Genomic DNA, 22,167 nt, shown 5'->3' with positions numbered 1-22,167 from the left:
ATACATCAATGTCATGGTTGGGTAAACACCGGCGTCCATAGACACAGAAATTTATTTTGTTGTAAAAAATCTTCATTCGCGATCGCTGCTTTTCACTAAGTATAGTGAATTTTAAGTGATTTCGGAAAATGGCAAGCGATCCAGAGGAAGTCCTATCAAGTCTCCATCAGCTAGTGAAAAATGTGGAGCCGATTATTCGCGATTCTGACTCTGTCGAGGCCGCAGAAGACGCTATTCTCCATCTTGAAGAGACGGACGAGAATTTTCATAAGTATAATGTCTCCATATCGCGAACTAATAATGTATCGTCTTCAATCACTGCTGCATTCAGGTATGACTTTGTTCGTCACATTCGTAATCAACTCGAGTCTTCGATGGGACAGTTAATTGATGAAGAAATTGAAAAGAACAGTCTCGGTGACAGTTTGAACGCAACATCTGGTCAAGAGACTCTGGTACAATTAGTTACCACATCGGTAGCGGAATCAAAGGGGTAAGTGTACTATATTGTACATTTTTATCCACAACAGCATGATCATTAGGTCTGTTCAAAAATATAAAAAATCCGAATGTTAGGCCTACTAGTTGAAGATTTCGGACTTAAAAAAATACTATATAAGGCCCAATGTTTCTTGACCTTTTTAGTGTTTCTATCCCCTGAGTTTTCAATAAAAGTTCTCGTACACCCTGTTCAGTATGGAAACGGTTTTTCGTGCACATCATTGATCCAAATCACTTGACACAGGTGTGACACTGGTAAGTGGTTACTCTCTTGGCACACCAAATATATTGTGCTAAATATTCAAGGATTCCAGCCCGGGCCCCTGTTCATTTACTACACAACTTCTGATGGTACCCGTATTAATACAAAAAAAACATTGACATGAGATTGCGCGTAACGCAGGAAAATTTTTGATTGAATATTTCTGCCTAAAAATATTCCATTCTTTGCATTGTTGTTTTTCAAAATAATTTTAAACTTTGGATAGCATATAGGTATACTTCCACAATGCATCTCGAAACGTATCTCCTGGTTTGGTGCTTCGTAACCAAAGGGGTCCATAGACCGTGGTAAAGAACCTATGCAAGCCTAACCCGTAACCCTAATTTTACCATCCCCCAACCCTAATCCTGCGATACCCCAACCCTACAGCGATTTTAAAATCCATAAATTTGACATGTCCATAGTGAACACGTATTCTTGACATTCATGTTGTTTTGGAAAGAAAGTCCACTAGCTAGACCCAAGATATGTATTGTGGGTGAAGGCTAAAAGTGGTCAATAGAGAAAACTAAAAATAGCGTTTGAAATGACTTTATTTCGTTCAAAAACCATTACAGGTTTTCTGATGTCGTCCGCCAACTGTGCAATGAAACTGTGGCTGCTTCCGAGATAATTATTCAAAATATCGAAGACGAGCGACTCAGCGCGATTGGAGAGGAAGACTCGAACAGCCAGCCCAGTCGCAAACATCAATCCGTCTTTAGCGACGGTGGCTCTACGTACGATCATGGGCTGTATTTTCTAAGCCAGGTAATTTATGTGGCGATAATATTCAACTGGTTATGCCATGGGCAGCATAGAATGGCCAATTTGGCTCAAATACAACCTGTAGAAGGAAAGTTATTGGAATTGAAAATTTTATAGTTGGGGAGAGTGAGTAGGCATGCGGCCCCAAATATATGGTGGGTGGTTCAAAAATAATTTAAATATAAAATATATAAACATACATGTTTGTTGATTAAAGAAATGTACTCCAATAACTTCGCTTCTACGGTCATGAATTTAGCCGAATTTGTTATGCATTGTTTTTTGAGACGACCGAACAATTTCATGGCGTAACCAGTGAAATTTGAAGACCTTTGCTCTTAACTGGTCACGAGTTGAACCCATGATCAAGAAATCGGGTGTTCCACCATTACGCTATCTTGTAGATTATAATAAGATTTCGAATATGTTTTGATTTAGGAACAATTCCACCGAATCGCGGACGAAATGGACAGCAACAGACCGTTGCCCGTAAGAAGAGAAGCCTTGAAGCGGTTATGCCAAGTTCCGCCTTCAGACGTAATGGCAAGCGAAAGCTGGACGCAATTACGAATTTCCTTACTGGCGGCATTGGCAGATTCAGACTCACTGATCGCCCACGATGCGTTGAGTTTCCATGCCAAGATGTTTGCTGGTATTTTATAATTTACATTCATAAATTACAGAGCTTACAACCTACCCTATTTAGAAGTACACCTACCTTGTCCAGACTTCTACAAACTATAGATCTTGTTGATTGGCGATCTACTAACTTCTGTATCTTTGAGTAGTTTTAGTACTCGATTTTAAATAGCCAGTAGTTCCAGTTGTAGATCAGCTTGCGGATTTTGAAAAGTGAGTTGTTTTAGTTCTAGCTGTGAGTCCTGAAACGCAGGGTTGTAACCAAGTCACAAGGTTCCGGGTCAATCAATTCAAGTCAATCTCACTTTTATAGTTTTGACTCGAGTCAAGTCGCGTCGTTTGTAATTTGCCACCGAGTCAAGTCAGCTAGTAGAGGGTCGAGTCTGAGTCATAGTGTTTTGACTCGAGTCCAAGTCATTCTGTTCAGTTCTCAGTTCCATCCCATTCAACGCACTTTTTCAACTCTGCTCATGCGATATTGAATGGCTCGCATTCATAATATCGTAATTTTCTTTAGTTTTAACAGTTTCTGGCCCTATTTTCCAAGTATCAGGACCGATAGACGAAATACCAATAATGTGGTAATTACTATTCTTCGAAGTTACAATGAAATATCTGTCCATTCTAGTCTCGAGTCGTGCGCAATGACTGGAGAACAAATCGAGTCACTAGAAAACTTGACTCGAGTCGAATCATTTCATGCATTTCAAAAAATGACTCGAGTCAAGTCACCAAAAAAGCGCGTCATGACCCGAGTCATTACAACTCTGCTATTTTTCACATTTTCAGATCATCGCATTGTTTCAAACATAGCCATGGCCGTGAAAATAAAAATTTTACAAAAACTTGATTTTAGACATGGACAAGAACATAAGCTACTCTGATTCCAATATTATGTAGCCTACTATGTTATATATATGTGTAGATGACATTGTTATCAAATGCAGTTGAAACTTGTAGTCACCACAACAACGTGAAAAGGTAGGCTTGTAATCCATGGAACTCAAAGCTCCCGTAAATTTGTTTTAGTATCCAACCATCACATCACAAGGGAAACGTACACATGCCTCGCCGAACATCTTCAATCTATATTCATGGCTCCGGAAAACGACTATCTACCCGCCATTTCAGAGGGACTCGATATAGCGCAGCCGGAAGTTGTTCATATCATGAAAAGGTCTGTTTTAGTTACTAATGTAGGCCTATTGGTCGCATTGCAATGTGTGAGTTCTCGATCTCACGTCAATACGCAACATATTCGCTACAACAATCAGGAGATTTCAATCTTGAGTCTTGAGAACGAATGAGTAGACATCTTCTCCGACGACTTACAAACTGAAGTTACAGGAATCATATTAACAAACGCGAAGTCGGTTCTGGACTCTGTTGAGTGGTGACACTAATTTCATAGGATTCAAAACTTTCGATATCAAGAGCCCGCAAGACATCTGTGATCGTATTAGGGCAAATCAGAATCAATTACGTCGCTTATGTCTGTTCACGGCCAGTATGTGTTTTAATCAATTCCGTCCATGTTCAATGTCTTGAGCCAGTACGACATCAAAATCACATCACACGCTACATTTCCGGCCGCCGCATTAGAATCATATTTTTGCTCAGCATATGACAATCGCTACATTTCAACCGTGTAGAAATTGATATCATTGATATCTCGCGTTTGATCAATGTCTTGTTGCTAATTTGCTCACATTGCGTATTTCTCATTCGCACACGACACCTGCTAGATTATGCAGTTACAGGCATGACGGAATTCTGGGTGTGCCGCAAAGCCAAATAGATTCCTAGGTATGCCCGCCGTACCTAGCATACCTGAGCTCAGCGCCTATGCATATTTTTCTCATTGCACTTTGTGATGATCCTGTGTGCTGATGAAGACTTGACAGATATGTCATTTCCATAAACGTGCATAGCTTTGTACTGCAAGCTTCATGTGTTATACATACGTACAATTCAGGTTTACAACCTTCTGCAGTGGAGTATAGTATCGAAACTACAATTCTCGTTGACAAATCAAGTCATGGCATCTAGGAGTGTGCAATTTCAGTACTAGAATGAACCATCTATTACCACTCAACTCAAATCAGCAGAATTAATACAGATTAATTCAGATTTAAGTATTCGAATCAACGTGATCAGTCTTATACGTAATATATCATTGCCCTTCTTTAGTCGATATATGTATAATCTATATATATCATTGTAGGATCCGGCTGTTGAACGAATATCAACGTCAAGTTCCGTCAATATGGGTTCGGTATCCAGAGACCTTTTTGGAAGCGATTGTTGACAGCACTCTCTCTATCATGGTACTGCATCCAAAGTCAGGTACGCTAGCAATATTTCAACGTGAACTGTGAACAGACGAGGTCGAAGTAGCCAGTGTTCCCACTCAAGTAGATGTAGCAAGCGCAAATACATGTTAAAACTAATTTGAGTAGAACAGACTTGGACACAAAGTTGTCACAGGTCAGAAGGTTCCGAGTCACAAGTCAATCTCACAAGTCGAGTCATTTTCAATTCACGACCGAGTCCAAGTCAGTGAGTGGAGGGTCAAGTCCGAGTCATAGTATTGTGACTCGAGTCCAAGTCATTGTGTTCACTGTGTTCAATCCGGTTCAACCCACATTTTTCAACTCTGTGATAGGCATATAGAATGGTTCGCATTCATAATATCATAATTTTCCTCAGTCTTAACAGTTTCTGGCCCGATTTTCCAAGTATCAGGACTGATTGACGAAATACCAATCACGTGGTGACTTTACTATTCTTTGAAGTTACAATGAAATGTCTGTCTTGCCCGTCCTAGTCTCGAGTCATGCGCAATGACTCGGGTATAAGTCGAGTCAATACACAACTTGAGTCGGGTCATTTTACATTTTTGAAATAATGACTCGAATCAAACCGAGTCTCCAAAAAATCGTGACTCAAAGTTCATTCTAGAATAGCAAATGTCTGTACAACAAGCTTGACCCGTTTCTCACTCTACAGTTCTGCTGTAGTATTCATTGGAAATCCAGAAATTTGATGAGAATGAAAATTTGTCTGGGTGTCCATGTCTGGTCCTACCCCCCCCCCTGGTTGATGGAAAACGTTTAGTTGATGCATCAGTCTATTGAGTTGTAATTATAAAAATTTTCAGCGACCAACGTCACCAAAAGACTGTTAACTCCGCTGCATTATATATCGCTCGTCGACGCAGAGGCTAACTGGATCAGAAAATGGCTTCACGGCAACTACAGCAGATGCATCGTCATAAAACAAATGCAAGAAAGTTACCGGTAATGCACTGTATTTTTGCTGGATTCTAACCAATAATATTGAGACGATACTTGTCAGTTCAAAAGTAGAAGTAACATCACAAATTTTCGTTCAATTGCAAACAGAAATCAAAAACAGTAAGTATTCTAGGCCTAGTTTTGCAAAAAAAACTGTTACGTAGAAGTAAAAGTAATCTGAAATCATCAACCGCACAATCATTGAAATTTTTGCTATTTTTGCAACTTTTTTCACAGATTGCGGCAGCTTCTAAATACGCAGAATTTGCAATATGATTTTTTAAGTTGTTTGTAAGAATTTTATGTTGCAACTTTTATCTAGTATTGCTCAAAATGTAAAGGAGTATTTTAAAAACCATGCTATAAAACTACTTCAAAATGGTTTTATTCTCTTTGAATTCCATAACACAGAGCTATGTGATGGATCAGCTGCATCTCAATGTTATCTGTGAGGCAATGGCTTGCAAGCTAGAAGTTGAGCAATCCCACTCAAGCGCGTCAGTGCCTGAGCTATATGTAAATAGGTAGCTTGATTAATACTCTGCGGTTGGCTGTGAAGCTGTTGAGCTTCAAATAAATGATATCTCCATGCAAGCTGCCATATCTTTTGAATATCGGCTGAATGTGTCGGGGTTTTATCAGTGTTGGATAAAAAATCCGATTTTGGTCAGGCTCAAATTCTATCCCATCTACTCTTTTTCTATTAGGGATTTTTTGGAAGACGCCGTCGAGCAATGTTTGTCGTTCTGCGATAAATGCCGAGAAAAGCAGTCAAACGAAGAGGCTCTCACAAAAAAATTCAAGCAGCAAAAATTGAATGACGATGATAACCGAAGGTTTGTTGTGTGAATGGTTCCGTCCATGTCGAATGCTGATGCTATGTGCTATTTACAGAACAAACTATACGCCCTTGGAACTGGAACACCTTGTATTTATCCATTCGCTTTGCGTTCTGGGACAGCTGCTCCTGTATTCTGATGGCAGAGGTTTATTCCCTGTGCGGTTGAAATCTGGACGGGCCGTGTCTATTCAAAGATTGGTCGTTGCGTGGATACAGGTTGGATAGCTCGTTCTTATTTAATGTCTTGACATATGGTAGTCAGACATGTGCAAACTACTGGATTTTGGAATGCGCCACTAGAACTATAACCATACACTTTTCAAAACTGGCAACTAGAACTTGAATTAAAAACTACCGTAATTTTCCCTGCATGCTATTTTAAGGGTGCGTATTATCCATGGGGGGCTGGGGGCGTACTATGTTTGGAAAATTACGGTAGCCTATTAACTTTTATAAACTCACAACTGGAACTAGAACTCCTCACTTTTCCAAATTGGCAAATAGTACTAGTCATCATTCGTAAGCAACTACAACTAGTACTACTCGCATTTCAAAACTCGCAACTAGAACTAGAACTACTCACTTTTCAAAATTTGCAACTAGAACTACTGACTTTATCAAAACTCGCAACTAGAATCACTCACTTCAAAATTTGCATCTAGAACTAGAACTGCTCACTTTATCAAAATTCGCAACTAGAACTAGAAAAGCTCACTTTTCCAAATCCGCAACTGGAACTAGAACTACGGTACTCAAAAAACCAAATTGGTACTTTGTGCAAGTCCTACGGTTGTTATAAAATGCAGGGAAGCTTATTCCAAAAGTGGTTTCGTGTTGAATAAGAAAATGCGCATTATGGAACTATCCGCGGATTGATACGATACATCGCACTTCCAATTTATTGAATAGTTCAAGGATAATTCAAGTTGTCTAATTGGGCTAAGTAGAGCATGATGCCCATAATCTGATTCTAATCTAATTTGTGAAATGTTTCTATGCTCTCAATATAATCGTAATATAATTTCTGGTTTTCCTGAAAACACTGCATGAGTGATGTTTAGTGTGAAACGAGACAGACAAGCTTGGTGTACAGATAATTGCCATATCCTAGTTGTTTGACTAAGTGAACATATTCGTGATGGTGTAATCAAACTAATCGCCACTTGCTATTTTTCAGCTTTTAAACCTTGCCAAGTACAGGCCAAAGTCAGAGCAGACCACGCAAGAACCGGCGATGCTAGTGGGAAAGGTACGTCTTCAATAGACGATTGCGGTACACATACGATTAGCGGGGCAAGTTTTTGTTGCACAAAAATCGCGAGAAAGGTAGACTTAATTTTGGCAAAAGTTGCATTTATAATTTTTGTTGAAGTAGTAGGGTATGAGATGCTCGAAATGTTCTGTTGTAGAAGTACTGTTGCCTGGGCGTTCGTTAAATGGGAAACTATCACAAATTTGAACGACAGAATGAGTAAAGCAATCTATTTACATATTCTTCGGCAACGGTGTTACTTGGCAGTTGGCAGGTGTAGTTGAACTCCTTGCTTGTAAACCATTGTGTCATAGATTAACACATTGAGATGCAACTAGCTCTTTGTTATGTAAATCAAAGAGAATAGAACCATACTAGAAATAATTTATAGCATGTTTTAAATCGCTCCTTTACACTTTGACGCAATATTTGATAAAAGTTACTGTGAAAATTGGTATGAAAAGTAGAGAAAAGTGGCAAAAAGTTGCACCATGAAATCCCTCCAAACAGCTTAAAACGTCATTGTACGTAGATTCTGAGTATCTGGGAAGCTGTCGGAAGCTGTAAAAAATGTTGTGAAAACTTGCGTTAATGATTAGTCCTATATGCTGTGTTTGTGATTGTGTTAAAAATTGGAATTTGTTGTATAGAATAGATTCCTCTCTAATTAGTCTATTAGTCAACTAGAAATTACCTAATTGTCACGAATATTTATATACATGCTGTATGTTCTATATCAGTGGTCGGGAACCTTTTTTGTCCGAAGAGACATATTTGCTCTATTTTTTCCATCTCAACTCCCAAAGAGCCATACTTGCCAATGAACTGTTACGTCACAATTGAATATCCGTGACGTCATGATAGCACTAATTCGAACTCATTACGTGGGATTCCTCGTGTGCGCCATATTTTCTCTGTAGAAACTGGTAAGAATTGTTTGAAAATAAAGCTCGAAACGGCAGGTGAGGCACAAACGGGCCAAGCCTCACCATTGATAATGCAATTCATCATAAGTAGCTTAGGATTTTATTATAACTGATATTAACAGGGTTGTAACCAAGTCACAAGGCACCGAGTCACAAGTCAATCTCAGTTTTATAGTTTTGACTCGAGTCAAGTCGAGTCATTTTCAATTCGCCACCGAGTCAAGTCCGAGTCCAAGTCAGCGAAAATAGGATCGAGTCCGAGTCACGGTATTATGACTCGAGTCGAGTCCAAGTTATTGTGCTGACTGTTCAGATTCTTGTTAATGTCTTGTTAACCCACCTTTTATAACTCTGTTTGGTGATATCGAACGGTTCTCATTTATAATATACTGATTATCCTCACTTTTAGCAGTTTCTGGTCGCATTTTCAAGTACCACTACCAATAGACAAAACCCAAATAGTGTGGTTACTTTACCATTCTTCGAAATTACAAGGAAATGTCGGTCTTGGCGGTCTGCGTCTCGAGTCATCAATGACTCGAGTCCAAGTCGAGTCAATTGACTCGAGTCGAGTCATTTCCGTATTTTGAGAAAATGACTCGAGTCTAGTCGAGTCATCAGAAAATCGTGACTCGAGTCATTACAACCCTGGATATTAATCGAATGTGACTGTCACACTGATTTCGAAAATCTAAATACTGATAGACTTCTCAATTCTCAAAGTATTAACACACATTTTATTGCAGGTACTACACATAGCTATACTTACCAATCAAGAACGCTGATGCCTATGGCGTTGTTTGTAATTCGCGTTTGCAATTGTGAATGTCACATCCGCAACAGCTCATTTCGCGCCGTAGATCAGGAAGACAATGTGTATTTGAAAACTGCGTTTTGAAATGGGCGTCGCCATGTCTGCTATGCTCTGTGATTAATCAACGTATCGTACAATGCAAGATTTCGAGTCGGGTACATAGAATTCGCGAGTGATATTGGCCGCCGGCGTGACAGTCACTCAAATTCGATGATTTTGAAAAGAGGGCGTCCGAGCCCCGAAACCTGAAGACGGCACTGTCTTTAACTCCAAAGACATGTTTATACGAGAATATTTATTACGAGAGCCACGAGAATATTTATTCTGGCCGTGATGAAAATTTACCAACGAGTCGCTGCAATATTGATCAATTCAGTACAAAAATAAATGTTTGGCATAGAGCCATATCTTATACCCGAAAGAGCCATATATGGCTCGCGAGCCATAGGTTCCCGACCACTGTTCTATATTATTCATACAATTTGGTAATTTTCTAGATTTTAAGAAGCCTTTGCAGTTCGTTTGTGTTTGTGGAATCGTGTGTTACGGGCGATGTGATCGATGCTTTACTTGAACCGATTAAGTCGTGGATTACTTCCGAACGAGGTAAGTCGATGATAACGTGGCGTTCATGTCTGCTTACGAGCTTAATGAGCTTAAGCGATCTTTTTGCTTCGATTATTCAAAATTTCATGCCGGTGACGTCATATTTTGTAATACGATTGCTGATATACGATGTTCTTTCCAATTCTCTACTAGCTGCTGACGATTACCCCTGACGAGTGTCAGCCTAAAATATCATGGTTCATTTCAATACGAATATAGTATTCAATTGTATATTATAGTTCTGTACCTCCAAGAAGCTCTTCAAATATCGGTTTGATATTTGTTGAAATTTTGATTTGTGTTTGTGGATTGTAGCTGCAAGTGAGGCTACAATGCTGCATGTAGCGGAGATCCTGGCGAGTCTCACCTCAACAGCCCCCGGACGCCACATACTCATGTACGGGACTTCGTCAAAGAAAAGCAATGGAGGGTAAGCTACCGCTTCTTATTCAAAATTAATGTGTCACAAATTTATGCATCATTTTACTTGTTTATTATAAAGTTGCTTTTAAAAAGATTTCAGAATGTAACCCTTTTTTGTCAATTTTGCTACCAGGGCTGGGCTGAGTATCAATCATTGTGAACGATGTGTGATGGAATTCAATTTTGTACCTTACATGCAACCACCCAGAATAAACTGCCAGTTCGACATGTGCGTAAAATGACTCGACTCAAGCCAATGTTTGTATTGACTCGACTTGTGCTTGAGTCATTGTGCATTACCTGAACCAAGTCATATGATGCTAGACTAGGACAGCCCAGACAGGCATTTCGTTGTAACTTCGAAGAATAGTAAGCTAACACAGGATTGGTATTTCGTCTATAAGTCCTGATACTTGAAAAAAGGGGCGGGAAAGTGTTAGGACTGCGGAAAATCACGATATTATGAATGCGAGCCATTCTATATCACTCGAGCTGAGTTGAAAAATGTGGATTGAACTCAAAACTGAACAGTGCTCACAATGACTTGGACTCGGACTCGAGTCACAACACTATGACTCGGACTCGACCCTCTACTCACGGAGACTTGACTCGGTGGCGACTTGAAAATGACTCGACTTGGTTTGAGTCAAAACTATAAAAGTGAGATGGACTTGTGACTCGGGCACAACCCTATAATTTGGTAGCTTTCGAGCATATCAATTTCATTGTACTCTGTGAGAATCATATTGGTTGATCGCGATATCACAGAGATCTCATTTCCACGTGCTGCATTTGTATGGCATGTTTTGTATGCTGCGGTGGAAAATAATGTCGAAACTATAATTCTCATTGATAAATTATCTTTTATCTCGAATCACTAGAATTAATAATCGATTATTTACGGCTTTTCAGAAAATTCTCGTCCGCGGCTCACATTGTCACGGAATTCGCGCAAAAGTCTCTGCGTCGCAATTCTTCGAACGCGTCGTATCAGAGCTGCCTGGTGACCGGGGCGTTTATCTTCGTGTGCCGGCAAATGTACAACACCTGCGAAGGACTCAACTTGCTGAAGGAATACAGACTGCACGAATACATCGCTATGGCTTGGAAAAAGGTTCGTTTCGCTTAAAGCTGTCTGTATAATTGTGAGAGAGTAGATGGTACTCTAGTAAAAGCAGCTTAGGATGAGGATTATATCCCGAAGGATTACACTGGTCAACACATATTTTTAGGCAGACAAAGTAAGTGTGGTTGTAAGGGTTCTGAAGGGCACTGATTGCGAATATGGCGTTCGTTTTCTCCAAATTAGCTCTGGTTTTGGATCTATTTAATCTCGCATTTAATTCGCGGTATGGGCTGGATAAAAAACATCTGTGTTATAATGTTGAGAAATTAAGTCTAATTACTATTTGTACACACTGAAGACTTGAAATTCATGACACACCAACAGCATTAAATTTTAGGTGTGTTATATTTATCGTAGTTGAAGACACTCACGGATATTCGGGTTGATCTCAGTATGAATATATTATTCAGTTTTATCACTTTGACTCATCGTTTTTCGCTTTTAGATCCCTATCGATGAAACGGAACCGTCGTTAACGGCATTGGAAGATAACAGAATCAAAGGACACGACCTTGAATTATCTCAAAGTAAATCTCTCTGGGAAGAAAGTCTTTTGGATAATCTTCTCAACTATGCAGCCACACCAAAGGTTCGACATGTTTATTGACTGCCATTTTTGTGTAACCTAGCTAGTCCATTATAGTTGAACTTATTTTTGTGTAAGGAGTTGATCATTACTAATACAAATACAAATATATGTGTACTCAATGCTGAAATTTGAGAAGGAAGAGACATTAGGGTATTCGTTCTATCAATTCAAACATATAGACCAGTTTCAACTGAGCCCTCAGACAATGCGGTTCAGGTAACTCTAAAATATGTATTTCTTGTTGAACAGGGTGTATTACTGCTGCAACAGACGGGTGCGATCAACGAATGCGTCAGTTATATGTATATGCGATATCGGAATAAATTGCAGGTGAAATTTCCAAACCGCGTCTTGTATCGAACGCACAAATTCCTTCTCAATCTTTCTGCAGGTTAGCAAATGCGAAAAATTTGGTTACGGCGTTATGGTGACGCAAATAGCTGCGACTACGCCGGGCATCGCAGGTTGGATCTCCAGTAGCATGCCTGGAATCAGAGTCGTATTGACTCTAGTCTCTCATTTCAGCCTTGCAACGCTCTGGTTTTGGAACATCGTTGGTACACGAGCTATGGGCGGGCATTGAATGCGCGTCAGACGAAATCAGAATGACGGCGCCCCCACCTTACCCCGTTTCTCCGATCGATAGGTCGGTGCACAAGGTAAAGGGGTCTTTGGATTATGTTTCCTTAAATTACTTGACTTGAATTGGTTTAATTTGTTGCGTTTTCTTCATGCACACTTGTAGGCCGAGGTAGGCGTTTTCGTTTTGCTACAAGTTACGTGCTGTGATCAATATTGTTTGTTACACAACTTCTTCACTTGAAATTCAATATAATGAGATAACTTCATTATTTTTTCTATGTGCTGAGGCTACATCCCAAACTGAAAAAGCCAAATGACAAAGAACCTCATTGTTTGGTTGTAATTAGTTACAATTTAACAAGAAGAGCAGAACTTCAACATACAATTGAATAGTATATTCATATTGAAATAAACACAAATATTTTCGGCTGACACTCATCAGCAACTAGTAGAGAATCGGAAAAAACATAAATATAACGTCATAATTTGTGATACGATTGTTGATATGCATTGTTCTTTCTATACTAGTTGCTGACGATATATTATAATACCTTACTCAATTGCATATTGAAGTTTTGTACTTCCAAGAAGTTCTTCACGCCGAAAAATATTTTAGCCTAACAAGATTTTGGAATTTCATCATTGTCCTCAAATTATGGTCCAAAGTTTTGCATCCTAACTGGAAATCTCTCTTTTGTGCAGTGCTATTGTGAATTGTCATTGACCTTTGTCCGACATTGCTTACAAACAAGACTCGTGACTCACTTAATCTGATATATTTTGTGTGTCAAGACTTTCATAGGACTGGTGAACATCATGAGCTCTTACGACGCGGTACATCACATCTTTTTCAAGAAGAAATTACCTAACAAGGCGTCATACAGTTTCCGGGAGATGCCTGATTCGGTGGTGGTGAGTCTGTACTGTTTCTTGCTGTTGCACCCAGAGGTGGTTATGTACCGTAATTTTCCGTGTATGACATGCACTCTGAAAATGCCATGTAGATTCTTGGAAAAAGCTTGTACCCATGTATAATACATGTATAGTACACCAACTTATTCTAATGCTCCAAAAATGTACAAGTACTTTGATACTGACCCACTCTAAATAGTATAAGAATGATAAATCTACTCGAGTTATCTGAAAAAGTAAAATAATTTTACCCTGATAGTGAAATTAAGCACTATGACCAAATCTGTGCTGATGAATTTATTTGGTTTGAAGGATGTGCTGGATCGGCTGGTGATGATTAACTCGGAAGCAAAAGTTCATTCTCTGTTCAACTACGAACAGTCACACGTGTTCGGGCTCCGGTAAGCTTTCAACATTTCAATGCTATAATGAGATTTTGCCACATTCACATTTTTCAGTTTAAACTTTACTATATTATATGATATAAGATGCAGAATTGGATAGTTAGATAATTCCAGTTATGGAATCGGGACTACCTGAAGCAAAATGCTGGTAATCTAATTATAATAAAATTTGTGAAATGTTTCTTTGCTCTTGTGTTAATTCGTATGTAATTGTAATCTAATTCAGAAAAAGGTGTAACTATAATTCCATTTCTAATCTAATTTTGAAAAACTGAACATTTTCTAGCTGTTCTGGTTGTTACAACTCTGCTATAGGAGGTTGAGTGATGTAGAATGATATTTGGAGATGATAAATGAAGCAATCGCATTTTTTCTAAGGCTGCTGAATGTGTTGGTTTGCTGCTTGGATTCGTATCTTCTGTTGGAGACGCAATACAACATCCAGCAAACGATGCTGCAAATGCAGAAAGATGACTGCACGTACGAAGGGTGAGGATGATATTTACATTTGAAAATGTATTGTACATACTTGCAATATTTTGGTCGGAATTTGTACCTTTTCTCAAAGAATGTTTGGAGTTGATGCACCAATGATTATTATCCGTTAACCTGCAATATGCAGGGTTGTAACCAAGTCACAATGTCCCGAGTCGTGAGTCAATTTGACTTTTGTAGTTTTGACTTGAGTCCAAGTCACGGATCAACGGTAAAATAAACATATGATCTTGATCTTCATTCTTGTTCTTGATTTTAATTCTTGTTCTCGATCTCGATTCTTCTTCTTGATCCTGATTCTTGATCTTGCTATCCGATTCTTGTACTTGATCTTGCTATCGATTCTTGATCTGACTATCGATTCTTGATCTGGCTCTCGATTCTTGTTCTTGATCTTGATTCTTGTTCTTGATCTTGATTATTGATCTTGATTCTTGAGCAATGAGCATGGATCTTGATTCTTGATCTTGATTCTTGATCTTGATCTTGGATCTTGATCTTGGATCTTGATCTTGGATCTTGATCTTGATCTTGGATCTTGATCTTGGATCTTGATCTTGGATCTTGATCTTGGATCTTGATCTTGGATCTTGATCTTGGATCTTGATCTTGGATCTTGATCTTGGATCTTGATCTTGGATCTTGATCTTGGATCTTGATCTTGGATCTTGATCTTGGATCTTGATCTTGATTCTTGTTCTTGATTCTTGTTCTTGATCTTGATTCTTGTTCTTGATCTTGATTATTTATCTTGATCTTGGATCTTGGATCTTGATCTTGGATCTTGGATCTTGATCTTGGATCTTGGATCTTGAACTTGATTCTTGATCTTGATTCTTGTTCTTGATCTTGCTATCGATTCTTGTTCTTGATTCTTGAGCTTGCTATTGATTCTTGATCTTGATTCTTGTTATTGATCTTGATCTTGGATCTTGATCTTGGATCTTGATCTTGATTCTTGATCTTGATTCCCTCTCAAAGCAATATGATCATCGACGCATTATCCGTGGAGCGAAACCACATCCTGGCGAGGACCCAGGCTATCGGCGGTCCCAACGAGAGAAGGCTGCCCCCGAGACAGATTGAGCTTCATCCCACGAGCAAGAAGCAGCAGAACGTTTACCCGTGGCCTCTTTTCAACAAATTTCCGCTTCCGAAAGAATACTGGCTTAGTGTCGGCTCGCAGACGCCTGGCAAGAAAGGTAAACTACTTATTTTCAAGTTCTGACCACAATAATTCAAACCATTCGGGTTCATTTCAATATCAATATATTATTCAATTACTGCAAAATTTACCAGAGAGCGTGGTCAGTCGATTTCTATCAAAAACAAAAGCCAGCGACAAGAACCGGGCCTGGCTGGACCAGTGCCGCGCCGTTTTTCGCAAGATCATGTCAAACAGTCCCGCCGTTTTGAAGAACGGCTTGCTGGCGGACTTGATGGATAAAGCCGTGATTGCTCAAGCTCGAATGACGGAAGAAAAAACTTTCCAAAACTCTTCAGTCAAAGGTTTGTATATTTTAGTTCGATGCATTATGTCGAAATTTGGACAACGCTGTTGATATACAATGTTCTTTTCAATTCTCTACCAGTTAGTGACGATTACCCCTGACGAGTGTCTGCCAATAATATTCGGGTTTATTTCAATATGAATATTGTATTCAATAATATTTTATGTACTCTCAGATTCACAAATCAAGGACAAACTCAACTCTCTTACGATGGCTGGTGTGAAAATGGTGGTGCGGTATGGGAAACATCTCAATCTGTTAAAAGGCAATACAGAGTCAGTGGTCAACAACCTGGTTTACGTTCTGAAACGTTGCCAGTCGCATTTGGAAGAACAGCAAGACCACGCAGTCAGTAATCAGAACGAGATTGGTAAGTCACACTAGTTGTTGTATATGACAGTAGGGCTGTTCAAAAAAAAAACTTTTCTTTCGGATTTCACTGGCTACTCGATAAAATTGTTAGGTTGGTTAAAAAAACGCCGCCCACCAACTTTGCTTAATTCCAACCAGTAGAAGCGAGATTCTTGCAGTAGAAATTTGACTTTATCATTAAAAATTGAAATTTCAAAATTTTTTTATCAACCCCATAAAATTGTTAGGTTGTGAGTAGAGAATGCACACCGAATTTGGTTCAATTCCAACCACTAGAAGCGAAGTTATTGCAGTAGAAAAATACTGATACTGTGTCTACGAGAACAATGCAAAACACATTTGGCTCAATTACATTCGGTAGAAGTGAAGTTATTGCAGTTGGAAATTTGGGATTTGAAAAAATAGCAATCCAAGAATTATGACGGAAAGCTCAAATATCTTTGTTTCTAGCAGTTGGAAATTGACTCAAATTTTGTTTGCATTTATTATCAGTAGTTTTACTCCCTGACTTCAAATTCAGTTAGAAATGTGAAATTATTGAAAACGGTGATCGTTTACATTGGATACTCTGTATAATAGAATTGGCTGGACCGTATCACGGCTTCGACTGGTTCGCGAGCACGATATTTCTGATGATGGGCGGAAACAAAGACAAGGCTTGGTCGTTCCTACTGAAAACCTCCGATCTGCTCTGTTCTGGATTCTTGTGGCCGGCACGGTTGCACGCCAGCGTGAGTGATGTTCGTGAGGAGTTTTAAGTGAGGCCTGGAAAAATTGAGTGCATGAGTGTTTCCTCTTTCTAACCAGTGTTGGGCTTGAGTTTTGACTCGAGTCAAGTTGATTCACCAAAAAGTTGCCACTCGAGTCGAGTCATTTGAAAATTTGAAAAAACGACTCTAGTCAAGTCGAGTCACCAAAAAAATCGCGACTCGAGTCAGCAATGCTGACCACTTTCACCGCCACTGATATGCGAATCGTTCTACTCAATTTCAGGTTCACATACCGAAAGAAATAAGTTCAAGCGGCATTCGGCCCTTGTTCTCGTTCACCGGGCATTACGTCGAGTTCATCCTGCAGGTAAATAGCTGATAACTAGATAGACCATTACACTAATTAGAGCAGAATACCGTTGATGTAATTCTAATCTAATTTGTGAAACATGTATGGTTTTTCTAGTTTTCCGACTCTGGTGACTAGCTTGCTTTCGATTCCTTGTTTCTAAGGCAGACTTTGACGGATAGGGAATTTCCAGCTTTTCTAAATTAGATTAGAATTAGAATTGTAGGTATGTAATTATTTCTAAATTAGACTAGAATTAGAATCATACCTACAATTTTGCTCCAAGTTTTATTAGAAATACTTGAATCGCGAAAACTTGTACATTCGATCAAGTTCAGTTCATGTCAAATAAGAGATCTTCCTCATAAGCATGCCTGTCATAAGTAGGGCGATTTTTTTTAACCTAAAAACAGAAGATTTTGACCTAAAAATAAAAATTTTGGCATTTTGTGACCTTAAAAATCTTAATTTTTACCAAATTTGACCTAAGGTATGCAAATTAGGTGTTTTCACGCTTAATGTTAGAATTGTACTACTTATCTTCACTTCTGGTTGGAACTGTCTGTCCTTACGAAGTAGTTTGACCTGAAAAAAAAAGGTCTTGTCTCAAAAACTGACAAATTTTGACATGTAAAAACTTCTTTCTGGCTCTATTAAGAATTCTAGTAGTTACATCACATATTATGGTAGAAATGATCAAAATCTGTTGTAGTCCAACGAAAGATACTTTCCTACATTCTCGGGCAGAGAGTCCTTACTAAGCAGCTTGCCAAGAATGGAGAAAGAATGTTCAACAGCAGCAGTTGTTGGCTGACAACACTCAAGCTGTGCGTACACTGCTGCTGCCTACCTTTTTTCATCATGCGATATTTGATATAAAAACCATGCAATGCCCACGCAGTCTTGCTTCAGTTGGGATATTGCGGTACGTTGAATATAACACCATGTCAACCTATTTGTTTTATTTGAATGTTTATGATTCGCAATGAGCTGACAATGGGCCGTCTACAACGGCAGGCCTATATAAAGTAGCCTAGGCTACAAGCTGTAAAATGTCCAATGAAGTTGACCGACAGTGCAAAATCTACGATACAAACGAAATGCAGATTGCAAAAACGTTTCAACTCTACAATTTTGACCTAATTTTGAAATGTCAAAAAAAAGATCGCCCTAGTCATAAGCATGTCTGTACAACAAGCTTGGCTCGTTTTCGCGCTATGTAGTTGCCTGTAACATGTTCAGGAAAACCAGAGATTAGATATTAGGAATATTTCTCAAATTAGATTTTATTCAGAGTTAGATTACTGGCATTTCGCTACAACTAATCTAATTAGACTGACCTGCTAGTATCTAGTTGTCCAAGTCTGTTATAAGGAAATATACGCTGATTTTTATCACACATCTACGGCTTTTCTAGAATTATTAATTTAAATTCAGGGTCGGTCAGTCCATTCTGTTTCTGTCTAGAATGAACTGCCCCTGGTCCACTCCACGTTCCGAATGTGCGGCTACACCCCGTCTCAAATCTGTCAGCACTGGCTCAAGCAATGCTTTTGGAACTATATGGACTGGCTTCAGATCGTCCATTACATTGCGGTGGTTGTTGTCATGGGGTCGGACTATCAGGTGGGACTAGTCTAAATTCAAGCAGCTTGTACTGTTTAAATAGTAGTCAGCGCTCGGGATTAGAGGAACTTGATCTGATATATTCATCTCGCCTTCAGATGCATGCCACTCCAACTTGTACTAACTATCGCTTTTTTAGCAGTTCTAGTTCTAGTTTCGAATTTTGAAAATCCAGTAGTTTCAATTCAATTAATTAATTGCTAATAATTGCGATACAATGAAAGATAGGAAGGTGTCGAAACAGGCCCAGGGCCATTTGCAAGAGATTGAAATTTGCTTAGGTTTCTCATGAAATCATTTACCACAAATGTAAGACGGCGTAACCATAGTGTCCTATATGGTGTCGACACAGGCAAATCTCACGCCTCAATGCCAACAATGCTGTCTGGCGAAACGAGAGAGTAGCTCAGGACGTAACAATGCTTTCTGGCGAAACGAGAGAGTAGCTCAAGAGAAAAAGAGTCAGACACCATTGTTGCGTCCCAATGCCAATCTCCATAACAATGAAAAATTCGAGGCTAATTGTGGGAGTTCCAGAGACACGAGCGGAATAAAATTTATATTTTCGTAATCAGTGCAGAGTCAGCTTTTGATTGATACCCGTTTTACCAAATTTAATGCTCGTCAAGCCGGTCAAAAATGACCGTCAAATTGCCTGTAGCCAAATGGAAATTGTAACGTGATACAATTTCACTGAGGCTTGAGATTTGCCTGTGTCGACACCATATAGGACACTATGGCGTAACTATATACGAAATCTGGTAAAGCAGTAATTCACACCTAGTGATAGAATTTGCATTTTTATGTATCGCTGGGTCCGGATTCTGACCGCGGTTCAAAAGTCGAGTCTTCCTGGGCTTAGGCCGAGATGGGTGTCTCATTTCAAAGACCACTTCAAGTTGTTGCGACCAGGTTCCAAGTCACAAGTCAATTTGACTTACTAGCTTTGACTCGACTCAAGTCGAGTCATTTGAATTTTTTAGAACATGACTAGAGACAACAAAACATCCCAAGTCGAGTCAATAATCATGTTTACAGCATTATATGAGTGTCCGTAGAATTGATATGAGATAATTTTATAGATTTGTGATTATAGATCATCTTGTACGAGCGGCTGACTCGGACAATGTTCTGACTGTTAATTGCATTGCAGGTCTACATCTGCATAAGCATCTTGAAACATTTGCAAGAAAAGATATTGGACCACCGTCTGACTCAAGACTTGCAAGTTTTTTTACGGGTTCGTACATGCAGCATCTTTTTTGTATGTGTGTGTGTGTTTATACAGTTGGTCTGTAACCAAGTACTTTTGCGATTTCGGTGTAATCAAGTAATCAAGCATTACTGTCAGCTCTACCAGAATAGCAACGCTACTTCGACCACTAGGGCTGTTCAAAAATAAATTTTTTTTTCAAATTTCACTGGCTGCATGATAAAATTGTTAGGTTGCTTACAAAAACGCTGCACACAAATTTTGGCTAAACCCAACCTTCCTGAGCATTGCTATATACGAAAAGAGGTTTTGGATTTATTTAATAAAAATAAATATGAATTTTTTAAAATTATTCTGGTGACCCCATGTTGTCTGCAAAAACCATGCACAATAAAGCTGGTTCAAGTACAACCCATAGATGTTATTCATGTTCAAAATTTAGGAGTTTGTATCATAGTATTTACGGTGGGTAGATCTATAATAAATAACTAAAGAATCGGTTGCAAAAAGGTTGGTGACCCCTGTTCTAGAACAACCCTATTTTAGCACCTCTCATGTGTGTCTGTGTGTGTATGCTCTTTGTGACATTGTTAAGATTGATGATGAGAGTTTCATGCTATTTTTTCTTTAAGGAAAATGCGTTTGACGACTTCGCCGTATCTGCCTATATGGATTATATGAGTTCTCTGGAGGATAAATACAGAAAAACGATAATTCCCGATTTCAGGAGTATTGTTTCGAAAAAGAATCGTTAATTCGTTGCGGAAAATGGCTGCTTCTAAGTCATTCAATGTTGCCAATAGATCTTTGTCAACATACTATGATTTGGCAGTATATCGTTCTTTAATAATAAAATGATGGTGAGATGTTTTTCCCAAGACTGGCTATCTCGCGAAGCCAGATCTGTGTTCACACGTTAACTTTTGTTTGTTGGCAGAATTACTGTCTGTTCCTTTCTTCAGCACCACCAGTCACGCTTCTTTTGGTAATTATTGTAAGCTACTATTTAGAATATCTTTCTACTGAGATATTTTATCATATCATGTGTTAGTATATTTTTTAATAAAAATATTTCGATTTGAGTGCTGTATGTTCTGCACGGCCCTGAGGACTAGGGTTGTATCACTATCAGTTCATATATAATTTCGTCATTTTAAAACATCACGGACTGATACAATGAAAAGAAAGGAAGGTGTCAAAACGACTAGGAGTGGTCATTGAAATCGGACGTTAACCTGGGCTAGGCGATGTAAATAAGAGACATGCATACTGCTATCTGGTAACATAATAAATTGGATCCATTAGCTCCTTACCAAACTCACTTCCCAGTTCGTGTTGGTACCTCTCTGTCCGAATCGTTTGAATTGGAAAAGGGCAAGGCTCAAGGAAGCGTAATCAGCCCGCTGCTGTTCCCAATCATGATAATGATCTACCCAACGCTGTCGAATTGAGTATTAAGTTGTTGGCGGACCACGTCTGTAAATATGGGAGTCGGGTCTACATAGGGATTCGTAAGCGGAATTCAAAATTCATCACTTGACGGCATTCCTGAATGGTGCAAGCGGCGAGGCTTTAAAGCAGGGTTACTATAAGTCCTCCTCAGGAGGATTTGTTCCCGTTTTTCAAGAAATCGAAAATGTACTCTTTTTTGTCAATTCGTCAATCAATAAATAATAATCAATAATCGTCAGATTATATTTTCATCTGAGCAAGACACACACAATGAATGTGCAATGCGATATCATGAACAGATAGAAGGATGTCGAACGACACGCATCAGTAGCGATCCTTTCATTCTAACATCCACCTCGGCCTAGAGCAGTGGTTCTCAACCGCCGGTGCCGGTCCGCCAGGTATTTTACAATTTTACACCTTAATTCCATGATGCAATTCTGAAGGCTTGTCCAGTGATAGAATAAATAAAACATCAAATTTTAAACTGATTCATAA

General features: G+C 39.0%; 1 protein-coding gene across 1 annotated transcript; it reads left to right on the top strand.

Annotated features, from left to right (window-relative positions):
- Window positions 1–56: 56 nt before the first annotated feature.
- LOC145437721 (protein broad-minded-like) lies at window positions 57–21,299 on the top strand. The gene is made up of 28 exons (XM_080315000.1): window positions 57–271; window positions 332–493; window positions 1,342–1,534; window positions 1,970–2,183; window positions 3,200–3,347; window positions 4,395–4,516; window positions 5,331–5,469; window positions 6,174–6,302; window positions 6,361–6,523; window positions 7,485–7,556; window positions 9,797–9,905; window positions 10,221–10,335; window positions 11,241–11,442; window positions 11,900–12,043; window positions 12,293–12,373; window positions 12,435–12,507; window positions 12,569–12,702; window positions 13,418–13,537; window positions 13,850–13,938; window positions 14,320–14,430; window positions 15,418–15,638; window positions 15,736–15,945; window positions 16,123–16,317; window positions 16,899–17,050; window positions 17,313–17,396; window positions 18,846–19,004; window positions 20,158–20,244; window positions 20,850–21,299. The coding sequence occupies exons 1-28, from the start codon at window positions 129–131 to the stop codon at window positions 20,970–20,972; spliced, it is 3,894 nt and encodes a 1,297-aa protein (XP_080171126.1). The 5' UTR covers window positions 57–128; the 3' UTR covers window positions 20,973–21,299.
- The last annotated feature ends 868 nt before the right edge of the window (window positions 21,300–22,167 follow it).

The sequence above is a fragment of the Botryllus schlosseri genome, chromosome 4 (genome assembly GCF_051294905.1).
Source record: "Botryllus schlosseri isolate E-star chromosome 4, Bs_hap1, whole genome shotgun sequence".
NCBI classification, from domain to species: Eukaryota; Metazoa; Chordata; class Ascidiacea; order Stolidobranchia; family Styelidae; genus Botryllus; species Botryllus schlosseri.
This window is presented reverse-complemented; position numbering and strand designations above follow the sequence as displayed.